At 40.1% G+C, this 10,720-nt stretch overlaps 1 protein-coding gene across 4 annotated transcripts in view; it reads right to left on the bottom strand.

Annotated features, from left to right (window-relative positions):
• CHD6 (chromodomain helicase DNA binding protein 6) overlaps positions 1 to 10,720 on the bottom strand; it is a 174,960-nt gene that overhangs the window by 86,627 nt on the left and 77,613 nt on the right. For all 4 annotated transcript variants that reach the window (XM_005871256.2, XM_005871255.2, XM_005871258.2 and 1 more), the window contains exons 5-10: positions 8,721 to 8,783; positions 7,632 to 7,690; positions 6,645 to 6,762; positions 1,782 to 1,868; positions 1,446 to 1,580; positions 533 to 654 (exon numbers count right to left, since the gene is read on the bottom strand). In XM_005871256.2, coding sequence (XP_005871318.1) covers positions 533 to 654; positions 1,446 to 1,580; positions 1,782 to 1,868; positions 6,645 to 6,762; positions 7,632 to 7,690; positions 8,721 to 8,783 — 584 coding nt within the window. The remainder of the gene's footprint in view (positions 1 to 532; positions 655 to 1,445; positions 1,581 to 1,781; positions 1,869 to 6,644; positions 6,763 to 7,631; positions 7,691 to 8,720; positions 8,784 to 10,720) is intronic.

The raw sequence follows: 10,720 nt of genomic DNA, 5'->3' as shown, positions 1-10,720 counted from the left end.
GCATTCTAGAATGTTAAGAAAATCTCAACCCATTTTTCTCATATTTCATATGCTTCATCTATTCTGATAGGAACTAAAGCACAAAGAGTCCAACCTGAGCATTCCAGTACAAGTCTAGAACATCTGTGGCTCACAAACAAGTAGCAGAGTTGGGGCAAGAATCCAGATCTATTCCCCTTTAAAGCCAATTTTTGCTAAAGACATAGAGATAGAAAACACGTTTAAAGGATCCTTTGAGCATAACCAAGATAGAGCATTACCTTTTGGCTAGATTGGCAAAGGCGGGAAAAAAAAGCACAAAGTCGATGATATGTAAAGACCATTCCTTTTGGTTGGGAGAAATACCTGACATAAAAATATGATGTCCTAGTATGAGGGACATGCAAGGACTGCCAGCCTGAATCAATGGCTGTGTTGTCCTCTCAGCTCTCTGCTGCTCTATTCTAAGTGGGCCAAGGCAGCAACCCACCTTCAAGTACAAACACTTGGTTAGAAAATCACCCATGAAGACAGGAATGGTCTGGATCCTCACCTGTTATACCAATTAAATAGAAGCCAGTTCATTCCCTCCAACTGGTACTCCCGGAGCTGGTTACTGTTCTTATACTCACGAGACTTCTCGAGTTTCTGCCAGGAGTCTGAAGCAGGCCGTTCCTAGTAGGAAAAAGCAGAGAGCACACTACGTAGAGAATAACGTTTTAGAAGCAGAAAACAAACAAGGACACAAAATAATAATGGGGAAAGTAGTAAATCTCAAAACACTGCCCTAAATCTGGCTTCAAACTACAGTAACTGTTTTCTTTTCTTTTTAAAATATATTTTATTGATTTTTTTACAGAGAGGAAGGGAGAGAGATAGAGAGTTAGAAACATCGATCAGCTGCCTTCCTGCACATCTCCTACTGGGGATGTGCCCGCAACCCAGGTACATGCCCTTGACCGGAATCGAACCTGGGACCTTTCAGTCCGCAGGCCGATGCTCTATCCACTGAGCCAAACCGGTTTCGGCAGTGACTGTTTTCTGACTAATGTATAGGCTCTACATTTTCTAGGTTTCACTGGATTAAACTAAGAATATCTCTCTAAAATTTGCAAGTAATTAATAAAAAAGAGAAACAGACCCACCTAAATCTTATTGTTATATTGTTTTACTTAGACTCTTAGATATCAATCCTACTTACATTTTAATTTCCCTGAAAGCCAATATTAGTCAGGTTTTTTGGTTTCTATAGACAGAATTTCTTTTATTTCTTTGTGCCTGTGGTATGAGCTCAGGAAAGTACAGTGGGTCAAATATTCTGATTAGTTTCTAGAGTCAGAACATCAGGCAAAAAGCCTGATAATCAAAACTGCAAATTCCTTAAATTCTTCATAAACACACTAGCAATCTTATTACTTTATCTTTCCATATGAAACACCAAATTCTACATATAACTGATAGATTACCATATGCTTAATTTCAGGGAGAACTTGAAGAGATTCAAATTCTTTAACTTTAGCAGGATCCACGTCTTCTTCTAGCTCCCATGTACTTTCTTCGTAGGGCAGTGAGCACCACTTCACCAGATAATGCGTCACTTCCTGGTGGGAAAGAGGAGAGAGAGAAAAAAGTTCTTTCTACTAGATTACAGGCATCGGTCATACTCTGTCCAACTTATGGAAACCCACCCTATAATATAACACACAAATGCCATTCAAACAAAGACCACATGTTGACAAAACAAGCACAATAGAAGGTAAGAAGGGAAGACACTAGGAGAGTCAGCATAGCAAATCACCTACCTCTCCTGTTTCTGCATCCTTGGTGTGGGCCACCTCCAAGATGCGATCAACTTCTACATAGTCTGGGTTGAACAAGTCTTCGTCAGGCTAATGCAAACAGAGAAGAGTTTAAGAGTGTCCCCCTGACCTCAAATCCCACTTCATGCTTTACCATTAAGTGACCCCTACTCTGGACCTATCAGGAAACACATGAAATGGTTCACCTGAGAATAAAAGTCACCTCAGACACTCTTCACTGTCCTAAATCCTGCTCTCCATGACTAAACTGGAAAGAATCAACCACACCTCACAAGCTGCCCTCAGCCAGGGGAAGACTTCCCTCTGATTACTGTAGTGCTGTGCAAAAATCAGCACAAAGAGGATGCCCTTTTATTACTGCTCCCTGTTCCAAAGATCACCCTTGGACACTCTGGTTTCTTTTCTTTCTTAATATAAATAACAGTAATAGCTAATGCTGGAAGGAGCCATGAGAGGAGCTTCTGGGGTGCAGATAATGTTCTAATTCCTGATCCAGGAGGTGGTTACACAGATGTGTTTATTTTATAAAAATTCACTGACCTGTACCCTTAGGATCTGTTTATCTTTATATACATTACTAGAAGCCCGGTGCATGAAATTCATGCACTTGGGGGGGGGGGGCAGTCCCTCACCCGACCTGCACCCTCTCGCAGTCCAGGAGCCCTCAGGAGATGTCTGCACCATCAGTTGGACCCCCTTAGCACTGCCACAGAGGGGGGAGAGGCTCCTGCCCCCCCGCTGCGCTCACAAGCCGTGAGCCCAGCTTCTGGCTGAGCGGCGCTCCCCCTGTGGGATCACACTGACTACCAGCTCCTGCACCGAGTGCCTGCCCCCTGGTGGTCAGTGTGCGTCATAGCGACCAGTCATTCTGCCATTTGGTCGATTTGCATATTAGCCTTTTATTATATAGGATGCTTCAAAAAAAGGGTACTTTTAAAACAACAATAAACGACACTGAGAAATATTTAATGTGTGTCTGGAATCATGTTAAATGCTTTCATTTAAGTCTCAAAACTACTTTATGGAGTAGGTACTACAATTACTTTACGGATGAGAAAGCTGACTCAGAGCAGCTAAGTAACATGACCAAGGAACACAGAGCTGTGAGAACTGGAGGTTTACCCAGGTCTTTCTTACCCAGAAGCCCCAATCCTGACAGCTAGAATGTTCTTATGGTCCCTTAAGTTGGAAGGCTCATTACACGCTATCTAGTTTCATCTTCTAACCAGTGCAAGAATACTTTATATAGCATTCCTGGCAAATCCACCCTCAGATTCAATTATTCTCATGTTCAGGAATATACTGCACTCTAAGACCTGACCCACTGCCAAGACAGCTCTACCTCTGCCTGCTCGGCAGTAGCATCATGATCTTTATCGTTATGACTATTAAATTACAGCTCCATTTCCATCTTGTAACTGTGACTCATTGGTGAGAACTGCTTCCTCTCCAGCAATGGTGACCAAGTTGATTCTACCTCTCTGTGTTGGCTCTTCAACAACCCCTCCCTAGGTGGGTTAAATAGCCCCAGACATCCAACTGTCCTTCAGATGTTTTAATGTTTCCAGATCCCTTAATGATACAGAGCTCACACTTGTGGAAGAGTGACTATGGGTCAGGTATTGTGCTCAGCACTTCTACGGGTACAAACATTGTGTCACTTAATCCTCCCAGGTATTCTGTGAGGTTGATACTATTAGGAAGGATGTTATGCAAGTGGCCCAAGGCCACCCAGGTGTGTGCATGCGTGTGGGGGGAATAGTTTGGCTCCAGAACCCAGGCTCCTAGCAGCATGCAGTCTGCTTTCCACCTTTCTTCTCAATCACTCAGCTATGACTGGAATCCTTTATCACCATTACAGTCCTCCTGCAGCTGCCCTCAGGATTTGCAGAACCTCACTGAATCCTGGTACCCAAAAATAAACAAAACATCTATATATATAAAAGGCTAGTATGCAAAGTGTCCCCATGGGAGTTCGACTGGGAGACCGGGAGTTCTATCGCTTGCTATGACATGCGCTGACCACTAGGGTGCAGCGCAAAATGAAGGAAGGCCTCGGCCGGCAGCCAGGGAAGGGAGGTCCGGCTGGCAGCCGGAAGGGACCCTACCCATGCATGAATTTGTGCACCAGGCCTCTAGTTTAGGAATCAAAACAGCAAGGCACAGCAGGACTGTTCTATTGGTACAGTGCAGGATTTATGTTACTTTTTAAACAGCCACACCCTACTCTTGGCTCACAGCAAACTTGTAATTAAACTGGCAACATCTTTCCTCCCTAGAACTGCTATCCAGTCATTCTCTACACTCCAAAATGTAAAGATCTTTAAATACAAATGTATGACATTACATTTTACAGTCATTATATTTCACTCATCCTGGCCTGTCCAGGTAAACCTGAACATTGTCTTTGTCATTTATTCTCCCAGCATTATTTCTGGTTTTCAGAAAGGGTTTTAGTTGGGCCTCTATCCCTATGGAGTATGGGAACTCCAGTCTCTCCAACTGGAGTCTCCTTCACAAGACTACCCTCTCCCCTGGCTACCTCATAAAGCACCTGGAAATAATAGATATGAAGACACTCTACTCAAAACTAAGTTATTATTTATTTTATAAGAATAGCATTTATCCAAGTTATTAATAAAAATGTTAAAACCAAAGACAGTATTATAGGAACTATTCCCCAGGATTACTCCTTAATTTCATGATGTCCTCCAACCTTTTTTTCCCCCTACAAGAGTGTGAACTGCTCTTACAGTATTTCTGTAAAAACAACACAATTTCCTCTCTCTCTATTCCCAACCAAGGAAAGCTCACACCCTTGAGAATAAATCAGAAAATAGACACATGGGTCTTTGAAGGCTATTTTAAGAAGCTTGGACTTTATTCCAAGAAAATGGGAAATTCTGAAGGTTCTGGAGCAGGGTAACGAACAGCATAGGTCAAACCATCCTCACTCCCTTGGAGCAGCCAAATAATTACTGAGCACTGACTCTGTGCCTAGTACCAGGGCTAGAAATACGAGGAAGACCAGGGCCCTGTCTGTCTTCCAGGGCTCAAAATGGAAGATACAGACATGTTGTAAACAAGTTACTGCACTGCAAATACTGGCTAAAATAGAGGTGTGGAAAAGATGTTCCAAGAACAGAGGGAGAGTATCCAATAGGGCTTCAAGATGGTTTTCTAATTCTAGTAGTCACCTTCCTTTCCCCAATTCTCTAACAGAGGGATGATGCCATGAAAACAGTTCTCACAGGCATTAGAACAATTATTGGGGGAGGAGGGGAGAGGACCTGGGCCAAACATTAAGGTTAAAGAGGAAGAACCCCACATTAGGACATGAAGAATGCTTATTGACATTGTCCTAAAATAATTTTTTGTCACAAGAAAAGGGAGTACAACATAAATAATTAATTGGTAAATATCTGTAGCAATTTACTACAATTTAATGACATCTGAGTGCTCTCTTAAGGTCCAGTACTTATGACTACATTTTAAGAATAATTTTTATTGCTTCTTTTCTTCAAAAGTTATCTAAATAAAATTTAAAAATCACATGCTAAAAAATAAGAAAATAAAAATCACCACAAGCCCATCAGCCAGAGAAGAGACTTTCCATGTCATTAATAACTGTTTTCCAATACCATTTTTTCTGGCTGCACAGTATTCCATCCTATGGGCTGTATAATTTAACAAAAGTCTATTATCTAACACTTCATTTTCAATTTTTCACCAATATAAACAACTGTTTATCATTGTTAAATCTTTGCACAAAGACTTGATAGTTTCCTTAAAATAAAGGACAGAGTTAGTTGCTGGGATAGACAACATGCAAATTTTGAGACATTTGATGTCGGTTGTCATAATGCTCTTCTGACAGTCATATGGCCTGATGCTCCCACCCAGTGATGTACCAAGTGTCTCTTCCCCACACCCTCACCAGCAATAGACAGTACTTATTTTTAAAACCTTCAAATACTTGATAAGAAAAGATTAGAAGATTCCCATTTTAATTTACATTCTTTGACTAGTAGTCAAATTGACTACATTTTTGTGGGTTAATTTGTCCATTTTTTTCTATTTTGGGTTTTCTATTTTTCTTAATTATAAGAGTATTTCTTATTAAACTATTGGTTATATGTATATGTATGTGTATAATGTGTATGTATAAAAACATAAGTAGGAAGGTTCTCATACTAGATAAAAAATGTATACCATGTATGTATGTATGTGTATATGTGTATCATTAGAAAATATGTATGTATATATAATGCATATACATATTTTCTAATTACTATGTATGTATGTGTATATGTATATAATTAAAAAATATTTATACATACAATTTAAGATTTGTTTATGGTATTTTCTAATGTATAGATACTATAGATTTGTTTAAGATCCAAATCCACCAATCCTTCCTCTTGCTATAGGCCCCATACTTAGAAATTCCCAAGTTTAATATAAATTTATTTATTTATTTTTGAGCATTTGGACTTTGTTTTTATTTTTTACATTCAAATTTTGGGTCTCTTTGGAATTGCCTTTGGAGTTGGGGGATGAAAGAATTGTGTGCATATTCCTCTTGCCCTAGCTGTTCACTGGTATTCTGACCAAGATGCCTGTTCTTATGGGTTGTTAGTTTGTAAGGTTTGCTCCTCATACCTCGGTGGATAATTTGTTTTGTTTGGCTTAAATCTGGACTAGTTTTGCTATAAATCAGTGCATATTTATCAATTTGACTTAACTAACAGATCTGCACAAAATTTCAATTTAAAGAAACTTACACCCAGTATTTAATTCTGCAAGAAAAGCAGTAGTCAGATTAATCAGTAAATATTGCTTCACCTCAGTAAAAATGTGCTTCATCTGGGCTTGTTTATTCCTAAATCGCTTGATCTTCTGCGCGATGCGAGGATCCTTTTCGAGCTCTTCCATCGTGGCCCATTTACAGTGTAAGTAGGAACTATCCAACGACACATAACTTGTGAGACAAGCACAGAACTAGCAAATCACTAAGCTTTAAAATGTTCCAATAAACAGGATAACCATCTAACACAGAAGCAACTGGAGTGGTTTGTTGTGAAACTGCTGGAGATTTGGCTTACAAGGGCTTTGCCCTTAAAGCAGTGGTTCTCAACCTGTGGGTCGCGACCCCTTTGGCAGTCGAACAACCCTATCACAGGGGTCGCCTAAGACCATCCTGCATATCAGATATTTACATTACGATGCATAACAGTAGCAACATTACAGTTATGAGGTAGCAACGAAAATAATTTTATGGTTGAGTCACAACATGAGGAACTGTATTTAAAGGGCCAGAAGGTTGAGAACCACTGCTTTAAAGGCAAAAACAGGAGAAACAATGGAACAATTCCAAGCAATGGAGCACTCTGCAGCTTCTATAGAAAGAAACTGGCTCAGAGCAGAGGGCAGATGCAGGCAGGCTATCATTACACATTAGTGAAAGTGGGTGTGTAACAGAGAACTAAAGAAAAATGCATGGGGGGAAAGTATAGGCTATAAGAACAGTGGTTTTCCACCCTGGGTGCAAATGAGAATCACACAGGGAGTTTTAAAAAAACACCAATTCTTAGGACATACTCCCAGGGTCTGAGTCAACAGGTCTTGAGTGGAGCAAGGGCTTCAGTAGTTTGAAAGCTCTCAGGTGATACTATGTGCAGCCAAAGTTGAGCACTATCACATAAGCGAACTTGAGTCAACTAACTGTGGGTCATGCCTTAGGGGCCATCCTTGAAAAATATAGAAGATGAAGTGAAAGGAAGTTTCATTTATATAAAATTCAAATACAAATAATATATTAAATAGACGTACAAATTTCTATACTTAACGTAGAACAGCTCCAAGTCAAATGGGGGTTCTCCAGGGTGAACCTGTAACCAAGAGCAAGCAGTTAATCAGCCCAGATATCTGCAGATCGCCTTTGTATGCCAAAAGAAAACGTAAATCAACATCTCTGCCTGGTTTTAATACAGATTTCTTGAGGACATATTCATTTTTCCAGGTCTTTTTCTGACAGCTAGTGAGCAGGGTTAATAAGGCTGAATACACAGTTAGCTATAAGGTAACAAAGAAAAAAATGATCCTCCCAGTGTCCTTCCAAGGTCCAGGCTGGGACAGTGTTGGTTCAGCTGATAACCACAAACTGGCCCAGGGCTCTGAGACCCGCGAGGAGCAGAGCCTGGTGCAGAAGTAAGAACATGTGTTATATCTCTGGAGTCCCCTCCCCCATGACCGTCACCCCAAACACCAGTGGTGTTCACTCTCAAAGTAAGGAATGTTACTTTCATAAATACTTGAAGTGTTTATGCTCTCACTGGCACTTTCACTCAGGAACTTTCTCTAGAGAATACTTACAACGGCCCTGGGATATCTAAAGGAAAAACCCCAATGTTTCCATCTTGCCATCTCTTCGTCTTGGTTCTCTGATGACTTTCAATGGCCTACAGAAACTAAGGGATAAAGATCTTTTGCTAGGATCACAATGGTGGAAAAAATTAGTTTGGGCCATTCTCAAATATTTAAGAATTTTATGTCTTACAATAAGTGTTGACTAGCTTATCTCATACTCCAGCTAGGAATGATCATCCCAGATTCTCTAGCCAAACATCTCTATTTTTAAAAAATACATTTTTATTGATTTGAGAGAGGAACGGAGGGGGGAGAGATATAGAAACATCAATGATGAGAGAGAATCATTGATCGGCTGCCTCCTACATGCCCCAAACTGGGGATCGAGCCTGAAACCCAGAATATGCCCTGGCTGGGAATCGAACCGTGACCTCCTGGTTCATAGTTCAATGCTCAACCACAGAGCAACACCAGCTGGGCTAGCCAAACATCTCTTCACAGAGGATATAATCTGTGCTAGTGATATAAAAGCCAAAATAGTAAGTCACTGACCTCCTGGACAGTCTTAGATGCCAGGATCTTCTCAATGATGTTTGCATCATCTTCTGGAGGCTCCTGGAGATGGGGGTTAAAAGGAAAGAGAATCACTAGCAGCACAGAATCCAAGAAATAATTCTGTTAAAAAATAATACAATAGGTACTACTAAATCCAAAAGTTCACCTTTGAATACTGATGCCTCCCTTCTATAAGACCACAGAGTGATCAAAAGATAGAAAATCTTTTAACCTCTGGGCACAATCCTATTTCCCGCCTCCACAAACAAACACATGCTGAAAAGTTATTCTGCTTTTCAGACTCTTAATTTCAGATCTGCCTTTACGCATCACTAAAACAGTCCAAGGACTTCCTTCCTCTGCCAAAACTGCCTACATGTTGCCACATGTAACTTTCAGAAAAGTGTAGAAGTTACCGTCTGGGAGCTTTAGAATCAGAAGGTCCCAATTCTCTCTCTCTCTTTTTTTTAATCCTCACCCGAGGATATTTTCTCGTTGATTTTTAGAGAGTGGAAGAGATAGAAACACCGATATGAGAGAGACACATCAATTGGTTGCCTCCAGCATGCCCACCAGGGCCAGGAAGACTTCAACTGAGGTACATGCCCTTGACTGGAATCGAACCTGGAACCCTTCAGTCCGCAGGCTGATGCTCTATCCACTGAGCCAAACTGGCTACGGCAGAAGGTCTCAATCCTAATACCTACCAGCCATTGTCTTTGGGCAAGTCAATGAACACCTCATGGTTTCCAAATCTATTAATAAAGGAGTTAAAAATGAATATCTCACTGGATCACTGGGAGGATAAAATGGCATGTGAAAACATTTTTGGAGAGTAAGCCCTATGTAGATGGAAGGTGTAATTACTCACTTCTAAATTGTACCATCTTTCCCCTCAGTATCTGGAAATGGCTGTTTCATTGATCATCCTTTGACTACAAATCCCAACTGACACAAATTAATTTCTTCCTTTACTACTCTAGATACACATCAACATTTCTATGCTACTAATTTCCATGAAATTTCTTTTATAGAGTATGCGATCTTTAAAAATCGGCATTAAAAATGACAAACTTGCCCTGGCTGGTGCTCAGTAGTTAGAGCATTCTCCTGCAGACCAAAGGGTCTCAGGCTCAATTCCTGGTCAAGGGCAAGAACCTCAGTTGCAGGTTCCCCAGTCCAGGGAGGGGCGTGTGAGGGAGGCAATCAATTGATCTCTCTCTCTCTCTCTCTCCCATATTTCTCTCCCCCCCACTACCTCCCTCCCTCCCACTCTCTAGAAAGCAATGTAAAAGATATCTTCGGGCGAGGATTAAAAACAACATAAACAAAAAAAACCTGAAAAACTTTTAAAAAGGATGCATTGAATCAGAACACTCTTGCTTTAACATTCTTTCTAGGACTTTAAGTAGTTTTATTTCAGTGGTTTCCTATACACTATAAGACTGTCCCAGATCTAGTATTTATCATGGTATGAGATTTAGAACTGTGTATAAAAAGAATGTTCATCACAACAACCATAACTCTCAAAATAACTACTAGGTATACCAGTTAATAATGCGGATTTTTTTCAATAGATGGAGTTACACATATGTTGATATATATGCGATTTGATATCTATGCTATTTTGTTGTATTGACAGCAAGCTTCAAAACTTCATATGTCAAATTTGCTGAAGGTGTTAACATCATAGATATTTTTACGCTTAAAAATGTCAAATTCCGTGCTAAAAAAAAGAGCATTTGTGGGAAGTTTTAATTCATTATTTTGAAGAAAAAGTTATCTTATACTTCGGGAAGCTTATGGTGAATATGCTCCATCTCAAGATACTTGTGAACGCTGTTTTAAACACTTTAAAAGTAATGATTTTGATGTGAAAGACAAAGAACGTCCAGGTCAACTGAAAAAGTTTTAAGACCAACAATTACAAGCATTATTGGATGAAGATGCATGTCAAACTCAAAAACAACTTGCAGAAAGATTAAACGTTGCTCAGC

Source organism: Myotis brandtii, unplaced genomic scaffold, assembly GCF_000412655.1.
Source record: "Myotis brandtii unplaced genomic scaffold, ASM41265v1 scaffold333, whole genome shotgun sequence".
Lineage (NCBI taxonomy): Eukaryota > Metazoa > Chordata > Mammalia > Chiroptera > Vespertilionidae > Myotis > Myotis brandtii.
This window is presented reverse-complemented; position numbering and strand designations above follow the sequence as displayed.